This window comes from Episyrphus balteatus, chromosome 2 (assembly GCF_945859705.1).
Source record: "Episyrphus balteatus chromosome 2, idEpiBalt1.1, whole genome shotgun sequence".
NCBI classification, from domain to species: Eukaryota; Metazoa; Arthropoda; class Insecta; order Diptera; family Syrphidae; genus Episyrphus; species Episyrphus balteatus.
In genome coordinates, this window is record NC_079135.1 from 127,447,606 (window position 1) to 127,473,214 (window position 25,609).

At 29.0% G+C, this 25,609-nt stretch overlaps 1 protein-coding gene across 1 annotated transcript in view; it reads right to left on the reverse strand.

The window, feature by feature from the left end:
* Positions 1-5,407: 5,407 nt before the first annotated feature.
* Positions 5,408-25,609, reverse strand: part of LOC129908290 (uncharacterized) — a 130,519-nt gene continuing 110,317 nt past the window's right edge. The window contains exons 3-5 of the mRNA XM_055984696.1: positions 16,435-16,701; positions 8,669-9,333; positions 5,408-5,808 (exon numbers count right to left, since the gene is read on the reverse strand). Of these exons, the coding sequence (XP_055840671.1) occupies positions 5,805-5,808; positions 8,669-9,333; positions 16,435-16,701 (936 nt within the window). The 3' untranslated portion in view covers positions 5,408-5,804. The remainder of the gene's footprint in view (positions 5,809-8,668; positions 9,334-16,434; positions 16,702-25,609) is intronic.

Below are 25,609 nucleotides of genomic sequence, written 5' to 3' on the forward strand. Positions count from 1 at the left end.
TACTTATAATGACAGAAAGTAGGTATTGTGACAAAAGAGATAGAATCTAGCGAGCGGCATTAAAGAGCACTCTTGTGCATGCAAAATTGTTTTGAAACGTTTCATTTTTGAATATAATTGTTTGTTCACTTTCATCTAAGCATAGATAATGTTTATATCTGCTTTATATTCAAAGTGGAAGATAGTATAGTTGAGATGAGTGTCCTTGGATTGTTGTTTTTATTTCTTAAAAAAAAAAAAATAGCATTTGCTCTGTTTCCGATTAAAAAGAACTTTTAGATACGAGTATATCTCGAAATAAGGCATCATCAGTCAAACATTTCAGAGGATAGATAACCATAAAAAAACTGTTAATTAAACTTGAAAATAAATAAAGTACCTATTCATATCCGGATTTTTCTAAACTCTGTAGGTATTCATGAACGACCAAAAGGTATTGATTTTTATTTACCTATCTTCATTCCAAAATTAGGAGTTGCTTGAGAAAAGTTCAGAATTTAAAACTTTATAATAAAAAATGAAAACTCAGTCAACCCTATACCTTGAACATCACCAAAATTATGCTTAGAAATATACTCCAAAAGAACATTAATTCATATACCTACCTCTTCACACTTTTTCTGGAAAAATAAAATCTATTTTGGTGACCAAAATTATTATTACTACCCTAAAATAATTATAATTATTATAACTTTAATTATTATTACTTTAAAATAACCGTTAAAGAAAACGATACTAAGTTTCGGATAACGTCTGATCTGTACTTAACGACTTTTGGTTAGAATTGGTTTCTGAGGTGCAACTTTTCGACTAAGGAAGTAAGGCTTTCAACAGTCTCGTTAATTATTTAATGTCTAAGTCGAATACCAAGGTTGGTCACTGATGGGCTAAAGAAAAACGTTTTTAATAATCAGCACAGTGTTGGCAGACAAACAGACAATCCCCTGCATGTAAGGGCTCTTCAGAGATCTGGGGCAAATTGCAGAAATGAATTTGCAAACTAAAAGAACTCTCAGACTCCCCCTCAAGAACTTTAAGTTATGAGCATTTTACTATTAGACTTTATTAAAACAGAAGGACCACAGAAAATGTTTTAAATCCAATGCAGAAAGAAAGTAAAATAGTACACATAAAAATTGCTTTAAATTAGCATCGATGCTAGTGGATAAGTTAAAGCAAAAAGAATTTATTATAACAAAAAAGAGGTTGTTTATGTTCTCACGCTATTGAATCAATTTTTTAGACAACCTATAAAAAAATGTATATCATGTAAAAGCTTATAATTTCACCTTTCATATGACGTTTCAATCTTATTTCTGCGATGCCTAGAAAAAAAGTAAGAATTTTGTAAAGCCAATTATGTCGAAATTCCAAACTGAGATTACGGTACTTCCCAGAGTGGTGGCTGTTCATCATCAACAGATCTCCACAGGTGTTTTGAGGTATTTCGCAAGTTTTTTAATTTAACATTGTGTAGCATGTAGTAAATGTATATGTGTGATATACCAAATGAAAGGTATATAAAGTTAAATCAAATATAGTTCTGTTTATTATCTATCTACAATATAAATTTCATTTATTTATCTGTTGAAGAAAAAAAGATAAAAAGAAAAAACGGTTAAAAAAGGTCAAAAAACTTGGGAAAAAAATTGTTTTTTCCCGTTATTCGGTCAAAAACTATTTTGGAATACCAATTTTTTGCACATGTATGTGCACAGTCATAGTCTACATGTTCTAAAAGCTTGAGTATCAGACCCCTAACTTTTTTTTATTATCTTACGATTGACGTTTTTCAAATTGTCAAAAAAAAAAATTCCCCTACCTATAATCACTACTTTGTCGAAGCTCTACCTCATGTTTTAGTTTTAGAAAACCATTAACAGCTTGGTTTTGAAATTTTTTAGAATTTTTTCAATACCATTGTCAGCCTTGCAATAAATTTATCTATTGATTAAAAAAAAATTCAACTCTTTAAATTGTCGCGTTTAGAGAATATCCAATTTTTTGAAATTTTGTTTTACCCCTACTTACCCTATTAAAAGATGGAATTTTTTTAAATCCTTCAATGTATTTAACTTTAGGTTATTATCTTTCAAATAAGCTATAGCAGATTTTTGTATCTCTTATAGTTTATTTTTAATTAAAATTTTTTCCGCACTACAAAAAATTTCAAGTGGAACGTTAGAAAATGTCGTCACTTTTTCGTGTAGGCTGCCATGGTTCATCGATTTATAAGACGTTATCACGTCAAAAGCTTTAATAACTTCACGAAACTCAAGCTAATGTACCAACATAATTAAATCTTATCTTCAAATTCCACCTGCAGAAAAACAAAATAGTTTAAAAATTGTTAGGTTGCTCCTTAAACCTTAGGTTAACCAGCCATGGAACATACAATACTTTATGGATTATTCGTAGTAATAAATTCTCGAAAAATATGGCCCTACCCCTAGTAGAGAAATTATTCATATCTTATCAAACTACATTAACCCATAGACACAACTATTGATAGAAGCTGCAGAAAATTTCATAAACTGTAGAAGACTTGATGTTAAAAAAAAACTATCACGCTAACACTGCAGAACTGGAACCTGAAGAATAAGGAAATTAATGAAGGTATTAACTCCCTGGAGCTATATCAATTACAAATGTACTGGAAAGACAGCCCAAAACTACAAAGGACAGATACCAACAACTCGAAGAGTAGATATGTTCAAAACAAATACAATCATCGTCCAAGTTTAAGAAAACATCTCTCAAGACTTCACAAAAGAGAGCTGAACTGAACACATTTGCCATAAACTACTGGACAGAATGGAGTGAACTCCAGTGCTCTAATATCATGCTCCATAAATCCGTTCAACACTACATCAACATAAAGGTACCAAGTTACAGAAGAAACTACTATCAATGAAGCCCCAGACCTGATGCCTTCAAGAACATGAAAGAAAATTTTTGGACAGAAGTCACTACAATGACAGGATACATTGGGCACGTTCAAACAGCTATCGGATAGGCTATCTGGGATACCCGTATCTGGAATATCTCTTTGAACGAAAAGCTATCCAGATAGCTTGCCAAAGCAGCTACAAAAAAAAATGAAAATATTGAAAAGAGAAAATTGTTTCTTTTGAGCAAATTCCTGTCTCCAATCTCTCTTCTCAAGAATCTAAGTCAGGTCTTTGAGCATTAAGGAAGCTCAAGAAGTCTTGCAGCGATAACAACATTATTCCAGACATGCAGTTTGGCTTTCGCTCATGAAGTTTCATCATGAACTCAGCTTTAAACAACCATATAATGTTACTGTCGCATGCTTTTAGATATCGAAAAAGCTATTCACGAAACACCAAGTATCTAGAAATCAAGTTAAAAGAGCTAATGGTGTTCAGCAAAGCCAACCACGGTTTTATTGCAAGCACTCCCTGTTGAAGAGAAGACACGAACAAATCTAACAAAAAGACTTCTAGTCTTTAAGCAGCTTGTCCGACCTGTCATCGGCTATAGCTTTCCACTATGGTATACCTTCTCCATTAAAACAGCCATGAAGGAACTTCAAATTTCTGAGAGGATAATACTGAGGATCTCTTTGGCTAACAGAGTCAAAAACACTTCATCAACAAGCGACTCTACGAGGAAGCATACTTGTCATCTACTACAATCTGCAAAGAAACTTATCAGCAGCATCTCCTACCACCACAATTAGCTTATGAATCCTTTTCATCCAAACAACGACAGGATAACTTTTGTGCCTTGGATATCCTGAATGAGGCCATAATCCGTAATGACATCGATAAAGCAGTTTACTATTAAACGCTGCTAAATGCTAAGCCACTCAACTCAAAACCTCTAATATCTTTTAATTTTCGGCCATGATTTCCATTCAAACTTCTTTTGAAGCTTTTAAAGAGAAAAGTTTCAGAAAACATTATACAACCCAAAACTACCGGCTAAGAAAGCTTTAAGTTTACTTAAAGAGTGCTACTCTCCTTCTATCTTTAGCTTACCTATTTTCTCTTTGACATTCCTACTTATTTTTTTTTTACCAGACATGGCTTCGTCCAAAACACTGAAATCGACTCTCAAAGCTGAAATAGTTGTACAATTTTAGAAAAAAGAACACAGTTCAAAAATTTCATTTGTATTTTTTTTTATTTTTATTTACTTTAATTAAAATTACTTTTTACATAGTTTTGATGGTTGTTCTTTTATTTTTTGTTTTATTTTTTTAGTTTTTTTTTTTATTCGAACTCCATTCATATCATAAATTGATTAATAAAATTTACAAATTAATATATTCTGAGAATTTTTGTTTTTATTTTTAGCCCAGATTTTTCAATCGTCAGTTAGACTATCAGAAGAATAAAAACTGCCAAATGTCAATATAAAAAAACTTTTATTCCTAGGAATAAGCTCTAACTGAGGTTTATCTGAGTATTGAAAAATTGGCTCTTATTAATGTAATTAATTTTAATTTTATAAAACTAAACAATTAAAAATAAAACTATGACGTTTATCAGCAGGATACGCGTAGAAATATTTTTATTTTTTTAATATATACTCTTTAAATATATTTATATCTTAGTCCATATGTATTTCTTATATAAATAAAATTAGTTATTTTAAAGATTCTTTTTTTTTTTTGTTTTTCTTTTATGTTTTGTAGCTAGGTAATAAAATCGATATTATTTTATATTGTTTTTATATTTATATATATAAAAAACTATTATTTACAGTCTTTGTAATAATTAATTTAAAAAAATAATAAAACAAAAATATAAGAAATTACTCGCTTTTGTTTCATTCGTAGAATTGCTTTTGTGTTTTTTGTTTGTGTGTTTTAATCCGATTTGATTTTAGTTGTTTCATATTCATATAAAATAAAATAAAAATATTTTATTTTTATATTGCAAATACTTTATTATGTTGGAAATAGTAAGAAGGAAAATTATTATCTTTCTACATGCTATTTTGTGTGTAGGACTTAGGCTTATGGTTTTTTTTCTTTTTTGTTTCTTGTATTTTTATTTTGGGAGGAAAACAATTGAAATTATTTTAAAAATTCAAAAATTCTTAAAGTTAGCCAAAGAGTTTATTTTTTTTTTCATTCGAATATATATAAAATTGAAAATTATAAAAAAAAAATATTTAAAAAATTCAACAACAAATTTAATTTTTTACTTTTTGATTTTATTTTTTTTTTTTTCTAATTTTGTTGAAATAAAAATTGATTCACTCATAAACATTTCTCCAATATTAGAGAAATGTTTAATTTTTATATAAATTTTTTTAAGGAATATGATCGTGCTCGTTTTTGTTTCTTATTTTGTTTAGTTTTTGTTTTTGTTTTTTTTTTTCTTTGCAACTTTAATATATTTACAAAAAACATCGATATATTGGGATTTTACGATTTTTATTTTTTTTTTATTCACAATCAGGTATAAAACAAGAAGCATTTAGTTTTTACTTTTTTTATTTAAATTTAAACACCAATAATTTAAATTTTGATTAATAATTTTTTTTTTTCTTTACTAAATTATTTTTAAGGGGGATAAGGATTTGTAGGGGAGTTTGTAAGGAATTGGAAAAATCTATAATTGAGCACACAATTTTATTTTTTTTTATTTTTCTTTTTTTTATTTATTTTTGTATATAAAAAAAAGAGAATTTTATAATATTTTTTGCTTATAAGAAAATTATTATTTATTTATTTATTCAAATGGGGAAAAAAATGTTTGGGATAAGGGATGTATTTTTTTTTGTTTTGTTTATTTTAATTTATCTTACAACCCGAAAAAGGTTTTGGACTAGCTGAAAATTAGAAAATATTAAAATATTTAACATTTTTGATTTCAAATTGTATTTTTGTTTTAATTTTAGATTTTATGCTTTTTTTTCTTGATGATTACATTATTTTGTTGAATGTGGATGAAACTTTCATGGAAAAAAAAATTAGAAAAAAAAAAATAAGAACTATAATTTTTGGTTAATGTATTTCAAAAAGGTCAAAAACCTCATTTGTTTTCTTAAAATAATGAACAAATTATTCGTAACCTTTTTGCACAAAAAAAAAAAAAATATCAGAAGACCCACATCATGATTTAATGCTTCCTTTTTTTATTTCAACCACCTTAAGAGTTAGCTTAAACATTCTCATATAGGTCACGCTACAGGAACATGTTAACAGCTACACGGCCGCAATTAAAAAGTTTTGCTCTTTTCACATCCAAGCTTCGCACACTTTTCTATACCTCTCTGAATTAATGTTAATTCAAAAACAATCAACAAATTAATTTAAATGTGTGTTTTCTTAATTTTTTGACGAGTCATTAATTATGAAATTATTATTTATTTTTTTTTTTCTCTGATGGTATCGTGTCTAATGAATTAATATGCGATGTTAATCTTAATAAGGGTCATTATGTTATTTAGTCCCATGATAGTTTCATCCACATAATAATAATTATGTTCTACAATTTTTTTTCATGTTTTTTTTTGTATTACATATTTTTTGCAATTAATTTTACATTTATGGAAGTAAATTTATGAATTTTGTTTTTATTTTTATTTTTGCAATTAATATCATCAGGCTATCTACAGATGGAATTTAAAATTTTAAAATTTTACCCAGTCATTCAAGGAAAAATATTATATTTTTTAAAAAAATTATAGGTAAATCACTCAGTCATTTTGATTACACTCAATACTCATACAAAAATATTATAACTCATTCAGAAATTTAAAAAATAAAAATTATATTAAAAATAAAACATTCAACTTTATACTCATGCATTCATATAATCTCACTCTTTCACATTGCAATTTTTTGTATTGTTTTTAACTCAAACGACAGGTTGAGTAATTTAAGAATTTCAGAATGTTTTGAAAATTTAGAAAAAATGGCACGATTTAGGTAGTTTCTTTTTAAAATGGTGTATAGAATGGATGGTTTCAAATTTATTTGAGTGAAAATTAATATTTTAAGATTACGACTCAATAATCAAAAATTAATTTAATCTTTTAAATCAAATCTTAAACTAAAATCTCTATGAGTAATTTTTAAACAAAAAAAAATGAGGTATGTGTTTCGAGTGACTTGTGACAAGTTTTCTCCAAAGAAAACAAAATAAAATTCGGAAGTTAAAAATTCACTCGAATTTTTTTCACTCAAAACTAAACATTTATTCTTTTGAGTAATGATTGAAATACATAATGAGTGATCACTTACAAATTGAACTTTATTTAATACTTTGAGTCTTATTCTTAATGCTTTTTTCTTCAAAATCGCTCGTAGTTCCAACATCAGGAATAACTCTGAAGATCAAAATTTGATAGCTTTTAAATTTCACTCAAACCCACCTCATTGAAACGCACCCATTTTTAGTTTAAATGTTTTTGTTTCAAGTCTTTTCAACTCAAAAATTTATTTCACGACGATTGTAATGATTTAGACTGAGATCATAACTTTTCATTTTCACTTGTACATCTTAGAGTTCAATATTTGAGAATTTTTTTTTTTTTTACAAAAACACTCAAGAACTGAAAAAATGCAAAAACATAAGAAATCTCTTCAAAATTTATTTAGCATGACCTAAAATTATTTTTTAACAGTGTTTTTATAAACAAAGCAAACGAAAGTCAAATTGAGTAGAAAAAAAGTTCACATTCTTATCTACTTTAAAAAATTGAGTGAAAGCTAGCAGGACATTCAGCATCAGCATACGGAATTTCCCAGGAGTTTCCTCAAACATATTCTTTACCACACAAATGAATCTAGGAACCGGTCTAAGAAGAGAAGTTCTCTTTTTTTTATTTTATATGAGATTACACTCAGATCTCAGAACAGTAGGTAAGCTATAATGCTCAAACATTAACTCAAGCATCAAATCCAAGTTTTGTGCTTGAAATACAAAATTATTTTGATTTGATTATTTTGATTTGTCTCTAACACATATAAAAATATTAAATTGAGTAGAATCGAAATGATCCGTTTTAATGGAAAATGAGTACATTTTCGAGTACAATCTTGAGACACCACATTTAGCTAGATTGAGAATTGAGATTGATTTTTTAAGAAAATTTTAAAAAATATATATTTTTAATAAGTAAGAATTTGAGTGGTTTTTTTTTTATTCTTCACTCAACCTGAACCTCAAATAAATCTTATTCAAAATCAGAATGATCTTATTTTCACTCAAAACATATTTCCGTCAATTTTAAGAAAAACTTGTCGCTGGAGTTAAAAACAATTTTTCTTAATAAAAAAAAAAACATAATAATAATAATATTATATTTTATGATTTTAGTTTTTAGTTTTTTTAAATCTAAGCATCACTCAAAAGTTTATGTTTCCCTCTCTTTCTCTCTCTCTCTCTCTGAATTGCTCAATCAAAATGGATATAATATCCTTTTCAATTTCGCCCTAACTCTATCGGTTTTTCGTTCGTAGTAGCATAGGTTTTGTTTTTATTTAGTTTATTGTATGATTTTGTTTTTTTGTAGTTTTATGAGTGTTTTTTTGTTTTATTTTATTAGTTTAGTAGTTTTTTTTTTCTTGCTTCATATATGTATGTAGTTATTAGTTTGTTTTTTTTTTTTATTTTGAGGAGAAGATTTAAGCTATTTGCTTAAATAATTTTTATTACTTTTTTTCTCTTAAGAAAATGCTTACACTTTAAGAGCATTCCTCGAGCAAATTCCAGGATTCTTACAAAGTTGTGGTGGTGCTATTGTCGACGATGAATACGATGACGATGATGATGATGATGGTAATGATGATGAATTATTATTCCTTTGAACTGCAATAGCAACTGGCATCGATACACCAGGATAGGAATGTGAATCACCTTCGATTAGAGCTGCTTTATCACTTGATGTTCGTTGATTGCGCAGGACTAGCATGTAAGCGAACAAGATGATAATCAGAATAATGCAACCAATGATCATGTCGAAGAGGAGAGGATTTTGCATTTCTGAGATTGAGGTGATTCGGAGAATATTGAGATCAGGCTTGGCCATTGGTTCAATCTTAGAGATGTCACTGTTCTTTTTGTGCCAGTTGAAGATGAAGTTTGTGTGCTGATTGATTGATTCGCTAGATTGGTCATCAAAGGGAACTCCTCCACTATTAGTGTTGGAGTTTGTGTTGGTGTTGATGTTTGAAGAAGGAACTGTTTCTTGAATTGAGTTTGATAATGGTTGAATTGTTGTTGAAGTTGTCATGATAGGTGTTTTTGGAATTGCTTGGGATGAATGACGATCTTGATTGGTTGCAAGTGTTGTCGCTTCAGAGGTGTCAATAGTGAGTGGTAGAGATCTGCTCATGGCACCAGAAAGCTGAAAATACAAAAAAAAAAAAAAACAAAACCAATAAAGTTAACTATCGTTGAAAAGTTTCAAAATTTTACAAATAATATTATTGGCGAAAAATTTAAAATGGTGACAAATATGAATGATTTTAATGATAAACATTCTATATGCAAAAAATGTGGGTGAAATGAGTTTATGTAATACTATTTCACAGTTGTGACAATATCGTGGTCTTATAAAAAACAATAACACTCTTAACATAAAAAACGGCTATCCAAGTATCAACAGAATAATTGCAGTTTAAAAAAAATTGGAATAAAAATTCCTTAATTTTACTTCATAAAAGTTTTTTTTTCACATTAACTATACCTACTATTTCAATTGATAGTTCTATGAGTGAGGACCACTTTTATAAGAATCTTGCAGCTGCCTTAAATCTTCTCTGACTTTGTGAACATTTTTACAGACATTACTAAATTTCGAATCACTTTGAAATCAGCCTTTTTTGTTGAAATATTTGTACCCCAGTAAATTTGGATCACGATTCGTTTAACAAAATATTTTGAAAGTCAATTAAGCAATCTCTTAAAAATTAAGAAACCTTAGGTATCAGTATATTAAAGTGTGGTTTTTGAAAGACTTTAAAAATAATGTTTTCATTTTCAAAAAGATATGTAGGAAGTTGCTGAGCAACGAATTTGTAGTAGCTACGAAGTCTTCTTTGACGATTTAGTTGCCATTTTCTTTTGTTCTGCAACAGGAAGTTACAATGTGATCAAGTTTACAAATGAATTAGACTTTCACTTTAGGATTTTGAAACGGATAAGGCTTACTTAATTGCACAACAAAACTTAATAGTGAACAAAATGAAAATGTTCACGAACTTGTTTTTTTTTTTTTTTTTTTTGAGGAAATATTTCTTCAACATTCTTATACGAGGTTGATCTAAAAGGCAGAATGATAAATAATCGAACTTATTGCTTATATTGAATATAATGATAGGAGTTCAGCAAATAGGAAATAAAGATCAAAGTTTAGGTTTGGAGAAGGTATCACAGAAAATCAGCAGTTCGAATTTCCGTAGCAAAAAAAAAAATCCGCTGAACTGGATAGTAAAATAAATCATCTTTTTGAAAAGGCACTAAACATAATCTCTTAACATTCATTTTTAATAAGTGCGTTTTCTTGAAGTTAAGACTCAACAACATCATCAGAATATTGAAAGAAGTTGGAAAAAAAACTCTCTGCAATATAAAGCCGCAGTTTTTGTATTTTGGAGGGTACAAAATATACCGGTCTCAACTAAATTTCAGAATCACTAAAATATCAACTTTTCTATATTTGACAATTATGTAGAAAATTGGGACCAGAAACATTATCAAGGCTTGGTCAAACATCTAAATCAATACTACCAAAATCCCATCTTATCTACACTGAAAAAATTATTATTCTTCAAAACTATGAATCTTGTTCATAAACCAAAATTCATACATTTTTAAGAAAAATTCATTAAATTTAAGAATCAGTTTTCATAAAAATTTTCCTATGGAAAAAATTTTTATGAATTTTTTTTTTAAGAACAAATACGAAGGTTTATGAATAAATTTATAAACTTCTAGCTCCAATTTGAAAGAATATTTTGCTGAATCTTAGAATGTGGACATACTTTTATGAATGAAATTCACTATTATTTCCATTCAGTTGTATTTTGAGTTAAAACAATTTTTTAAAACTGACTTTTTTCCCTTCTAAAATTGAGAAAAATCTATTTTTAAAATTACATTTGTAAGGAGTTCATAAATTTTGTGTTTTTAAGTATTTTTTCTTAAAATGAATGTATTTTTTCTTAAAATGAATGTATTTTTTCATTAATTGAAAAATAACGAAAATTTTACCGTTATCCTGCATTCGGTATTAAGAACTTATTCTTAAAATCTAAGAATCTGTTCATACTTTTTAAGTTCGAAATTCATATTTTTCCAAAATTTAAGAATTAATTCATTAAATTTTATGAAAGAATACACATAATTTATGAAAAAATTCTTACCTTTTGAGTTTTTAAGTATGTATATTTTCTTGAAGTGTATTTTTTCATCAATCTAGAAAATAATAACTGTTGTTTTGAATCTATGCCTTAGAAGAATTTTTCTGCGGATTTAGTTTAACATCTAATATTCAAAGTTTACGGTCGTTGTCGTAACAAATTTGTGAATAAAAACCATATTTATTATGTGTTATGTATTTTAAATCACGTAAACAATTTTGAAGAGTATAAGACATTTCAACAGTGGAAATTATTGTTGGTTCACGTTGCTTCTTTCTCATATACTCAGATAAGTATAAAAACATAATATGTTAAACATTTCTTCCTTTTATTATATTAAATATATTTTAAATTTTTTTGTTATAGGTATGTACATAATTTAGATCCTTTTGTGAAATGAGTAGGCACGTGAGTAATGTTCAATATGAGACCATGTTATTTTCGTAAAAAAGCGAAATATAATAGAACCGGCAAAAGGGCACTAAATACTGCTCCGTAAAAACCATCTTAAAGGCTGTTTGCAACAGATCCAGTACACCCGAAGTTGTCATTGCAGAATAAAGCTAACACATCATGTTTGGAAAACATAGAATTTAGTAAGTGTTGCATGTTATTTAATTCCTTTAAATATTTAAATTTTGTTTTTATTTTATTTTATTCTATATAATGATGTATCTACCTAAATTTTTTTATATTGTGATCTTTTCCCAACTTATTCAATTTTGTATTTAGTACAGGAAAGATAGACTTTTTCGTGGAACGAAATACAGGACGGCTGAATTTTTCAAATCTGAAAAAGGGGTATTAGAAAAGCTTAAGTCCTGGTTTTCGGAACGCCACCCCCCTGGCCAAATCCGCCATTTTGGAAAACGCGAATCACTCTATATCTCCAAAACTATAGGTCCTATAGAAATGGTTGTCAGACCAAAGTTCTTGGAAATTTAATTATCTTTTTCTTTGTAGTACATTATTTTTTCAGCGGGCAATAGTTTTGAGGTTATGTTGTTTTAATCTATTTTTTTTTCGGTTTTCTTAAGATTATAACAATCCCAGTACTAGTTACATCATTTTTTAAACAGTAAAAGTTATAGACCATCAAATTTCCAATAATTTGGTATATTTTCAAAAGTCATGCGATGTATGAGTCGAAAGTTATTGAATTGAAAACTATAGTCTAAGTACAGGAAAGTTAGTAAAGAAATCAGGCATTTTGTGGAACGAATTAAAGGGAGGCTGATTTTTTCAAACCTGAAAGAAGGGTATTAGAAAAGCTTAAGTCCTGGTTTTCGGGACACCAACCCCCTGGCAAAATCCGCCATTTTTTAAAACGCGAATTGGTCTATATCTCCCAAACTATTGGCTTGATCGAATAAGTTACTGAACCAAAATTGTAGGTAATATATATATATATATATATATATATATGTTGTTTTATTTTTTCTGTTTTTTTAATTTTTCTCAGTCTCTATGATAGAAACATAATTTTGTAGCATCATTAAAGTTGTAGAACATCAAATTTACATTAATTTTAGATACTTTTGAAGATTATACGATGATACGGAACTTAAAGAGCAATCCCTCTCAATATTTTCAAAAAATATACTAATATGTTTTTGCATAAGGTATGAAAAAAAGGCTAAATCGGGTACCTAATGTAAAAACAAGAAAAATATGATATGAGGGGGAGTTATTAAGGTGGGTAATGGTAAAACTTACAATATTGAGGTACACATATTTTGTTTTAAGTCAAACATCATACTTTTATGATGGTAAAAAATTATGTTTCTATCTGTTTCTATCTTCTACTGAGAAAAATTAAAGAAAAAACAACAGAAAAAAATAAAAAATTTAACAACATAACCTAAAAAGTGATATCCTCGCTGAAAAACAGTGCATGCACAAGAAAAGATATTTATATTACCTACAATTTTGGTTCAGTAACTTATTCGGTCAAGCCAATAGTGTAGTAGATATAGACCAATTATCGTTTTTCAAAATGGTGGATTTCACCAGGTGGTTGGCGACCCGAAAACCAGGACTTTCGTTTTTTTACTATCCTTCTTTCAGATTTGAAAAAATCAGCCGTCCTGTACATCGTTCCACAAAATGCCTGTTTTTTTTACTAACTTTCCTGCACTAATATTATAGTTTTCAGATCAATAACTTTCGATTTATACATCGCATGACTTTCAAAAATATACCAAATTATTGGAAATTTGATGGTCTATAACTTTTACTGTTTAAAAAATTATGTAACTGATACCGGGATTGTTATAATCTTAAGAAAACCGAAAAAAAAATAAATTAAAACAACATAACCTCAAAACTATTGCCCGCTGAGAAAAATAATGTACAAAGAAAAAGATAATTAAATTTCCAAGAACTTTGGTCTAACAACCATTTCTATAGGACCCATAGTTTTGGAGATATAGAGTGATTCGCGTTTTCCAAAATGGCGGATTTCGCCAGGGGGGTGGCGTCCCGAAAACCAGGACTTAAGCTTTTCTAATACCCCTTTTTCAGATTTGAAAAATTCAGCCGTCCTGCATTTCGTTCCACAAAATGCCTGTTTTTTTACTAACTTTCCTGTACTAATTGTTTTTTCTTTCAGCTGCAGAGCCTAATGCTGCCGATTACAATAAGGTAAAATATAATTCTACCTCCTATTTCGATCTTTTGAACCAAATAGTACATAGTCATTTTACTAATACAAACTTTTTTTATCTTTCCAGATGGTGCATCAATTAAAAAACAAAAATTAAATTAAAAAATAAATGTATAGTGACAGTGACCAATAAAACATTTTTATTACGTTTAAACTCAATCATTTCTTTTATTTTTAAAAATTATTTCATTTGTTTGTTTTAGATTTTGGGTTGTTTTCTTTGGCTGTTTGTTTGATTGGAATACAATTTTTTTCAGGAACAAATTAAATGCTTGGAATGGTAATGTATATTATATGCATCTATATAAATAAATGCATATAATAAATGAAAAGTGTATTACATTTTATGAAAAAAATCATAAAATTTAAGAAATAATCATAAAATGTAAGAAACTTTTCTTAAACTTTGTTCTTAAAAAAAGAAGAAAAAAAAATGATTTAAGAAATAATTCTTAAATTGTATGAATTTTTCTTAAAATCTAAGAAACTTTTCTTAAACATGTTCAAAACTTTTCGAATACGTTTATGAACAGAATTCTTAAAATTTAAGAACTTATTCTTAATTTGTAAGAAAGATTCATTTCTTATGTATTTGTTCTTAAAAAGATTCTTAAATTTAATGAATTTTTACATTGGCTCATTTGCCATGAATTCTTACATTAATTTAATGTACAAATTCATTAATTTTATGTACCTTTTTAATTCAGTGTATTCAGGTACTTTGCTAATAGATAGAATTGCATAGCAGTTCCAAAAAAACAATGCGTTCGAAATTCTAAACTATTCAGCAATAGAAGCATGAAGTGTATGAGGAGACTTTGGTTTTAATAAAAATAAGTATTTAATAAATAGAGAAAATAATGCTTTCAAAAATTCATTTTCCATAATTTTCAAAATGACTCATTCTTTTTGAGTTTAATCTAACCAAAATCACACCCCAAAACTAAATGACCCATATTTACCCATAATAATTCAGCTCAAATGTCAATCGTTTTCATTAAATAAAATCTTTTTCTTTATGAAGCTTTATTGAGCTTAACAAGCTTGTTAATGTTCATTCGACATCATGACCCATAAAAATCAAAAAATCGTAGAGAGTCTCTCTTGTTAAAATTAAACCAACAATAAAACCAAACAAATACACGATTTGTTATTGTTTTTTTTTTTTTTTGTATACTTTTCAAGGCGCTTAAATCATAAAACTGCTCATCATCATGATTATCATTGACACGCACTACACTTTTTTTTGGATCATTCAACCGATAAATTGTTTCTTCACCCAACTGAAAATTCTTTTCATAGAATAATTTACTGAAGAAAAAAAAAAATGATCTTATTTCATATTCCACGTTTTCGTTTATAAAAGCCCGCATGCCGAAGAAAAAAAGATAAAAACTTATCAATCATTTGGAAATATTGATGGAATGGGATGATGCTGGATCATCATCAATTCAACTATTTTACTATCGACAATCATTAAAGCAATTTTTTTTTCTTCCCTTTCGCTTGAGATAGCTCAGGTTCAAGGCATATTTGAACTCACAACTTTACTCTCTTTAATTAATGATCGCAACGTTATTACACATAATCGAGATCGACAATTCATTAACAACAATGGCTGATAGCTTCTTTTCCAGCTCTCGCGTGTAATTGCGTTTTGCTTGCGGACAAAAATACTACACACTTTTTTTGTGGTTTTTCTTATATTCCTTTTTTTTTCATTGTTTAAGGTTAATACACTTTCTTTTATGAGTACAAACGGAGTACACGGAGTAACCACAATCATAATCATTATCATTATCATAATTATTATCATCACCATCATCCAACCAGAATCAGTAACGGCATCTGGTTGACTTCATCATCATCATCAACAACTTTTGTGGCGCACTCCGATACTCTCACAAAACAGAAAACAATAGCAACAAAATGAAATATTAATTTCGGCCTTCCTCAGTCTCTCTTGGAGACCTCAGCCGACAGAAAACAAAAGAGTTGCCATCCCCCATTCCACTGTTTTTTTTTTTTTTTTAACCTGCTGTGCCACCACGAGTCACTATTCATTGCGCCACTGGAAAGACCGAAGCAAGCAAGTAAACAAAAACAAACAGAACTCTCTTACTCTTCGCGCGAGTTTATGTTTCCTTTCCTCTCATTGTTCGTGGGAAATTGATTGTAAACGTGAAGTTTAAATTAACTTGCCGTTGTTGCCGCCGCCAGAGGGCGTGTTTGTTTTCAAATTTTGCACAAACAATTAAGTCGACTGTCAAAATACTGTCAATCGTCTATTTATGGGAAAAACCCTAAGTAAATAATAATATTTTCAAGAATTTATGAGAGAGAGAGACTTGCTACTGCAGCAAGTCTTGATGATGACTACACAAAAAGGTACATAGCTCAAAGGTAGATAGGTACTCACCTTATTTTTACAGGTAACTTGAACACGATATTTAGTATCGGGCCACAGTGAAAGTTGCACATTGAAAGATTCAGTTAGGAGATTGCCCATCAGGCCACCACCCGACACCTCCCATGTCACCAAGCATTGATTTCCCGTACTAAGTGGATCCCAAGCGACATCGACGAGTACCAATGAATCTTGTTGCAGCATTAACGTTGTCCGTAGAGACCACGTTTCACGAATCGATTTATTGATCTTTGGCACTTTCGCACATTCATCCCAACACTGAAAGTAAAAACAGAAAAAGAAAATTTATTAATTTAAAGTTGGAAAATATATAGTTTTGGTGGAAAGAGAAAAGTTAAATCCTGATTTAATTCAAATTTTATAATGTCACTGAGGAGGCTATATTGAAAATAATTTAATATTTTGTATTGTTTTTTGTATGGATAATTGGATATAGTTGGTATGCCATTTTAAAGTTATTATTATTCAACATCTAAAACTTAAACTACAAAATAAAATTACTTTACCGTTTACAAAAATTGATTTTTAGAAATGTTCAAATCTTGTAAGATACCCAGAAAAAAAAATAAAAAACCGTTCTATGGAATGTAATACGTTTCCTTCTAAGCAGAAAAAAAAACACTTTTAGAATTCTAAAAACCGCAGTGCTACAGACGGACAAATAGACCGACAGACGGTATGACGAAAACCACTTTTTGGGATGTTTTCATCAAGATCATAACAGCTCCGAATTAAATAAAAAAAAAAGCCTTGACATAGAAAATAAAATTAAAAATCAACACCACTCCGTATTACAAAATGTGAAAACTCTTTAGAAAGCTACATTTATTGTACAAGTATTGCTCAATTTAAAAATAATAAGCAAAAAAATAAATAGTTTTTGAAAGATACATTTGCAAACAAAAAACTTCGAAAAGTAAAATTTTTTAATAGATATCAAGTTAATAAAATTATTGGACGGCAGGTCATTTTAGATGCAGGATCCTAGACTATATTGATCAGAAGGAAAAAGTATGTGAACAAGAAATGTATTCACATTACAATGTGAACACTTTGATGCTCTCTATCTTTTTGCGTGGGTAGTAAATTTCTAGAGTCATGCCTGCTTAAAACTATGTAGGTGTGTTTTTTATTACGACCGAGCTCAACTGGACAAAAAACAAAAAAAAAAACATTTTAATATTAAAAGTGTTCTAAGTAAGTTAATGTAGTTATTAAAATGATTAACTTAGTGAATAGCGAAAAATATACAAAAATTTTCCAAAGCCGTTCCATGAAATTATTCATAATATATTTTTCATTCTGCTTCGAAAACAAATAGACAAATATTAAATAAAAAAAAAAAAAAATAGACAACTAGTGGAGTAAAGCTAAAAAATTGGCAATATTAGGGAACCCGGCCGAACAGCTTAGATTTTGATGATCTTTTTTTTCAAACGTCGGTAATTAAAAATACTTTAAAGTCTATATATTAAAAATTGCCGGTGTTGCCGTTTTGATTTTTTAAATTTAATTGAAGATTTTTGTGAACAAAAACAAATTTTTTTCAAAAATTTTTCTTAAATTTCATAAATTAATTGATGCTTAAAGATTGTCTAGGAAATTCAAGGAAAAAAATTATATGGGAGTGAGGGACAATCTTCCATAGTTCAAGCGATAGATGCAATTTTCTTATTTATTGACTTCAAACACAAAAAAAAATATTTGAACACAACGGCAACACCTACAATATTCAAATATACATTTTTTAAAAGCTAGAAGCTTAGTCATATATGTAAAATTAAAATTAAGTTCATTGAATGAACGGCTTTTGAAAGAATGGTAATTGAACTCAGATTTTTGAAAAAAAAAAAAATTATTGAAAAAATTTTAACATGTCGTTTTTTAAACTTGGTCGTAATATAAAATGTATTTATTTTCAATTTTTTTTTTAAAGTTCAACATCTAAACATAAAATTATTTTTTATTCATTTAATAACCCTTAATGTTGAAAGTTAAATAGTAAAAATTTAAAGTTCCTATTTACCACAGTCTTTGAGAAAATTAATTATTTCAATGCAAAAATTTAGTTTTAATAAAAAAAACCGTTGAAATTGAAGTAATTTTTCATTTTTTTTTTTTTCAAAAGTGTGATATATTTTACCTTTTTTACTTCGAAATTCAACTGATAATATTTATGGCCAAAAATTTTTTTTAAATAAATTCATATTTTTACCGACTTCCAAAAAGGAGGAGGTATTCAATTCGTCTGTATTTTTTTTTTTTTTTTTTTTTTTTTATGTTTGTTACCGCATAACTTTGGACTGAGTGAACCAATTTTGATAATTCTTTTTGTATTGGATAGCTGGTGGCTGCAGTGTGGTCCCATTTCAATTTCGTTCTTTTTTTGCCACAGGAACTATTTTAAAAACCATAAAACCCACTTTTGATCCATGGAAGTCGGTTTTGTTTTTTTGCTAAAAATGATTATATTAGAAAAAGTTTGGAAAAAAGTCATTTTAAATTTTTCTAATAACATTTTTTTTTTGGAATTCTGAGTTTGAGGGCCCTTTTTGCAAAAAGTTTTGATTAAATTTAGTGGATTTAAATTTAAGAGATAAGAATAAGCTTTTTAAAAATGTATTTTAAAATATTTTAGGTGTTGCCGTTGTTTTCAAAATAATTTTTTTTTGTGTTTGAGGTCAGAAGATTGTCCCTTACTGCCTTTTATATATTTTCCTTAAATTGCCTAGAGAATCTTTTGCTATTATTTGTTTTATGAAATTAAGCAAAAAAAATGGTTTTGTTAAAAAAAAATTTAATTTGAATTTTAAAAAAACAATACGGCAACACCGGCAATTTTTAAAATATAGACTTTAAAGTATTTTTAATTACCTACGTTTGAAAAAAAAAATCGTCAAAATCAGAGCTGTTCGGCCGGGTTCCCTAATAATTTGCTTTAGTTACTCTACTACACACCAAACAAATAAACCCAATTATTTACTTATGAGTTTGAAAGTGTTGTAAATTACAAAATATAGACCAATTGACCAATTTAAATTAACATTTACAGGTTTTTACAGTTTTTCTAGCTTCAGTTCAAGAACTAGCAGCAAACCTAAAAACCTAAAAGCTTTTTGAAATACCAAAACTTAAGAAGAAAAGAGAGTAATCAACAATGTACTTTTTATTCATCGGGTTTAATTGAGATCAAAATATTCACCCTCCAGCATCAGCATACTACACATCAACAATCGACCAAGACTTACTCGCGACCCATCTTTTTTTACACGGCTTCCGGTAGAGATAAGTACTGCAATAATGAGCCTTTTAACAGTTTGTGAATAGAACGTAACTTCCTCCAGAATTTAAGAACCCCAAATTGAATGTTATGACATGAAATGATCAACAAAGGTCAATAGGTATCATTATTTAGTGAGGGTCACTGTGGTGTATGCGTAACTTTTTTCTAACATATCTTCATGAAATGCGAATTAGTTCTATTTTCGAACAATTAATTAATACATTATTTTCTATTTCTTTCTAATTTTCGACTTTCTGAATATATATCTTAACTGTTTTCAACTTGTTATATTAGTTTTTATAAAAGTCACACACTTTCACATCGATTTTTGTAGAGAAATATAATACAAAAGTTAATGTTATTCAAATGTATAAAAGCAAGCTGTGTGTTGGAATTTTTTTTTTTTTTTTAATATAAGAAGTATCCAATAATCTTACTTACTTGTTTTGGAAAAATTCGCATTTTCTTAGCCTAAAAACTCCAAGTTTTTCAATCAAGATTTTTACAAAAAATTATAAGTTTTCTTCTAGAAACAGGAAATCTGTGAAACACTCTTAAAGTTTTCTCCCACAAAGTCTAGACTACAGATAAAAATCCAAAACCGTATGAATTCGTCATGATTTCACTTACAATTTTGTTGTTCTCTCCTTCGTGTTTGCCATCATCAACATGATTATGTGCCTATGTTCCTGTCAAAACTGAAGGCAAAAAAACCCATGTTAAACAATTTACGGTGCGGCAAAGAAAACGAAAAAAAAAAAAATTCATCATCACAAAACGACATTTATATCCCTTGCTCGAGTCATTATCAATCATCGCAGTTTGCCTTGTCATAACCTCACTCCCTACTACCCCATATCTAACAACAATAAACCAGTACACACTCTTCAACTACACATAACTCTGTTTTAGAGCTTTTAAACTATCGACCAGTACCTACAAAGTAAATCTTCAAAAAAAAAAAAAAAAAAATGGAAAACTTCCCATAAAAAAAAAAAAAAAAAACAATAAAAAAAACTTCAGCTCCATAAATTTCCTCAAAGACAATAAAAATGTTTTTTTTTTTTTGTTTTTGTTTGCTAAGCTACATTTTCTTTAGCTTTTTAATGCTCACGCAATTTGGGTATAAAACGTTTAACGTTTAAATGCTGGTATTTGACAAAAAATAAAGAAAAAAATTCTCCAATTCAACCCCCTCCCCTCAACCCAATGATGTATACAAACATAATGTAATATGGGTTAAGTGAAACTTTGAGCAAATGAATTATTTTTGTCGATTTAGGGGCTAAACTTTGAACTATCTTTGGCAATGGAAATATAGGCAGGAAGACATTAGCTAAATGTCAACCCGGAGGGGCTTTCAAATTTATGTTCTATGGTTTTTTTTTGTTTTGTTTTTGTTCGAAAGGGGGGAAAGAATTGAATTTCATTGTCTTTAAACACACACCAGAGATATCCCCAGAGTGAATGCGAATTAATTTGCATAAATCACGGCGCAAAAACAACAACAAAAAACTTCATCTATCATTTAAACCAAAAACGCTTTCTGCAGATAAGTCACGATAAGTGTGTCAAAGCAATTTCAAAACCGCGCATCTGATAAACACGAAATCGCTGTTAAGAGAGTAGAGGTATGGTGTCTTGTTTGTGATATTTGTCGACCCCGACAACGAGACAAAATCAGGGCGGGAGCATTGAGTAGGGAAAAACTTTTATTTATTTTTTTTCACGGATAAATCGTTCAAAATCACGCAACCTGTTTTGGCCATGCAAATTGTTATTGTCCTTCGTCTTCTTGTTCAAATTGTTGTGTGGCTAATTTTCACATAATGAATTGTTTCAGTTGACACGCTCGTTAGACTCCCCATCCTCCCATTCAGATTGTCAACATCCATACTATTCACCAGAAGTTCGTCGCCATTATAGACTCAGGTTCAACCGATACAGAAAAAAGGGGAGACAATATAGCTATAGTGTCGAAAATTGTCGACCAATTTGTCAGTCAGAGCGAAATTGTGTGCTCCATTAGGTAGGCCGATAGTCGATTTGGCCGGCTCCAGAGATAGCCTGCCCAATGTCATGCCTTAGGTCAGTTAAGTCATTATTTTGGTGTCATCATTTGCCACAATGAAGTTTTCTTCTTGCTCTTCTTCGAAAATGTCCTAGAACCCAGACAATATCGATCAATTTGGGGTTCATGTAAGGCGATTGGGAGAGACTTTCCTTCTTTGTATTGAGCAATTAATCACTAATGACATTAATAATTTTGGTAGGGGGAATCTTTTTTGGTTTTTTTTCTTTTTGTTGGTATTATATTTTTATTTAAGAAAGAAAATATCCATCTGCCTTGAAGGGAGCAATGATCCTTGAAGGAAAAAAAAAGTGCTAATTACCAGGTATATGGAGGGGCGGTAATGAAGTTCTGTAAATTTTTGGCACTACATCGGTTGAATTCGCACACATTAAGAACGAATCCAATTATCGAGAAAGAAAATCCAGATGGAAAGGCAAAAATAAAACAAATAGCAAGGGAAAATTCAATAGGATTCAATTGCAGTAGAGTGACCAGGTGCATCGAAAAATAATATAAGGCGACAAATTTATTCAGAGGTCTCCAAATTAAGATCAAAGTATTTTTGACAAAATATTCTTTGTTAGCACTATGATCAACTACTGATAAGTAGTACGCTAAATTTTACCGAGTTCCTAACAGGGATCGGGTCAAAATTCTGACTTCAAAATTCTGCTTTTCAAAATTCTGCTTTTTTAACGAAAATTCTGCTTTTTTTCTATTCTGCTTTTCAAAATTCTGCTTTTTAAAATTCTGCTTTTCAAAATTCTGACAGCAAACAGACAAACAGCAAACTTGAACAAAAAAAATCTGCCAATTCTGTTTTTTTTTATAGCATAGCGCATATGACTAAAGAAAAATACACCTCATCAATGTAATTCAACATTGGTACTTTCCTTAATTTTTTTGTTTTAGTGTCGCAAATATTTTTAAAATGCATAGACTGACTTTCTTTCAAATAAAATCTATAACTTATTAGAACCGATGTTAATTGATACAAGATATTCCTTTTCTTATTAAAATTTTTGAATATTCATCTTTAAATTATTTTCGGAAATGTTTAGTATTAAAAACCTTTTCTTTATATTTTCAAATTTATTCATTTATAAAACAAAAAATAATACGCATTCAAAGAATTACAAATTATTTAGGTAAGTAATCAAATAAGCAGATAATTTTTCAAGAAGATGATTTTACAGAATTTTGCAAAAAATTGAAAAAGGGTTTGGAAAATGTTAAAAAGCGCGCGCTTTTTAACATTTTCCAACCTTTTTTTTTAATTGTTTGCAGAATTTTGAAAAACAGAATTATGAAAAGCAGAATTTTGAAAAACAGAATTTTGAAAAACAGAATTTTGAAAAACAGAATTTCGAAAAGCAGAATTTTGAAAGCAGAATTTTGTAAAGCAGAATTTTGACAAAAGAATTTTGACCCCGGCAGAATTTTGACCCCAACCCTTCCTAACACTGTGACGTTTTATTTTGTTTCGTGCACTCGTATATAAGTGTTATTTGTCTTTCTTGAACTTAATTTTGTGGTGAATTATACAAATTTAAAAATCAAAGTACATATGCTTTAAAGCTTTGAAAACAGGGTTTATAATAATAATCGAAAATATTTTCCATGTGTCAATACTCGATACTCGATACGAAATAGCTTAACACACCTTTTCAGGAGTGCTTAATATGATAACATTTTTGTTGAGCAGAGAATGACGACGAAAGAAAATTTCCAATTTTTTGACAAAACTATACCTACTATCAAGAATTTAATATTTCAAAAATATTTAAACTAACTTTGCGATTTAACTCAACATTAGATGATCAAATTTTTCAGATGTACAACTCAAAATTGTCCATTAATTTGAATAGGAACTAAAGATATGATTTTTCTTTTATGTACTTCTAAGTCTTTAATTGTTAAGTGTGGAATTGAAACAAAAATTCGTTCAAAAACAACATAACTACCTACAATGAATCTTTAATCTTTTGAAATTTCACAGGTTTTTAAAACTTTGCTTGCTGCTGCTAAAGTGTGTATTACTTGTTGGAAGAAATTAGATATTTTCATTTTGATAGTGTTCAAGGTATCTGCTATCCTACTATTGGGTTTTCGAACAATTTGATATTCATGGTACTAGATTGTTTTGCCTCAATCGAAATGCTGTCAATTTTCTTGAGAGTTAATTTAAACTTCAATAATTTCAATTCTCCTGATTGCTGTTGTACCTACCAGTTTCCAGGAGCTCGTAGAAACTGGTCTTTGGTCTCAATCTTCAGAGTTCAAATGTTCAAATGTGCGAAAGTTCGCTTTTCGTTTTAAGTGTGCATTAGGGCGTTCGTTATTTGGGTTTTTTTCGAGAATCAAGTTCCTAAGTGGAAAAACTGTTTCTACATATAAAAACAAAAATCCTTTTAGATTTTTATTTTGACACTAGATGGCGCCCTAAGAGCCTTCGAGGGTTTTATAATTTGAAATATTTATGTGTGCTTAAAAAAAACCATGCATGCCGTGACTAAACCCCTGGTCCTAAAATAATGATTTATACCTTTTTGAAAACATTGTTTAATGTAGACAAGAACCTCATCAAAAAAATTTTGATTTAAGTCTATATCTAAAAAAAATGGCCTCATAAGTCCACACATACCTACCTATTTCAAATGAGTAAAAACCATAACCCTCTTGGGGTGCCATCTAGTGTCAAAATAAAAATCTGAAAAAATTAGAGGATTTTTGTTAGGTACCTATTATTTAGAAACAGTTTCTCACTTAGGAACTTGATTAAAAAAAAAGGAACGCCGTAGTGTGCATAGTTCATCATCAGTATCAGTATTTTTGTAACAGTACAGTGAAATTGTATTTAAAGTTGAACGTTCGGGTGTAACTGTTGCTGGTACCTATTTACTTTTTTGGGGTGCTGGGAACGAATATGTGTAACGTTGTTCAACAAAATTTCTCACGGAAGCCGAGCTTTATAAGTATTCGTAACTAAAGTAGATCATAATCTGCAAAACCTATCTGTAAAAGCTTTGTGGTTCATGTGGATATTTTATTTCGAGGTGCTAAACGGTCTTAAAAGTCTGTGTAGTTAAAATCAGACATTTTCCTAAAATGGTAACTCTGCTGTCCTCCTGAAGTGAAAATGCAAACAGAATAAGAGAAAAACAAAAACAAAAAAACATATTCTCATTATTGTCAGGTCGTGATTAATTGCTTTTGAATGGCATGTTATTTAGGATTTGTTCAAATATATAGCCTTCCACCCGCTACCCCATCATCAGTGTTTTGCTCCAGTAAAAGACAAACTCTCAGAAAGGTAAACAATCATTTCGACAGTAACAAGATGTAACATGCCATTCATCAATTCATCAGCGGAAGTTTTGTATCTTTTTTTCATTTCTAAAAGGGAGAGTTACATTTTTTTTATATTTTTTGCAACAAACACAGTAGGGGAGCTGTTTTGAGCAAACGAACCAAAAAAAAACAGAAAAAATAAATAAATAAAAGGAAACAGATATTAAGTGTGATGGGCACTTTTAGATATTTTAATATTGTAAGTCAAGTTTTTTTTCTTCTTTTTCATTTATTTCTGACCAATAATTTAGGGTCACTTTGTTGTGATAATTTTTAAGAAATTGAGGAAGTAAAATGATTTTGGGGATGATTTCAGGAGGAAATAAGAAATCATGACTGGAAATAATTTTTGTTGACAGAATTATCTTCTATATAAGACCCTGGATGTCAATTGGTTTGTTGTTGTTGTTGTTGGTTTTGGTATTATTAATCATTGAAAAGAAAAATATTGTGACAGA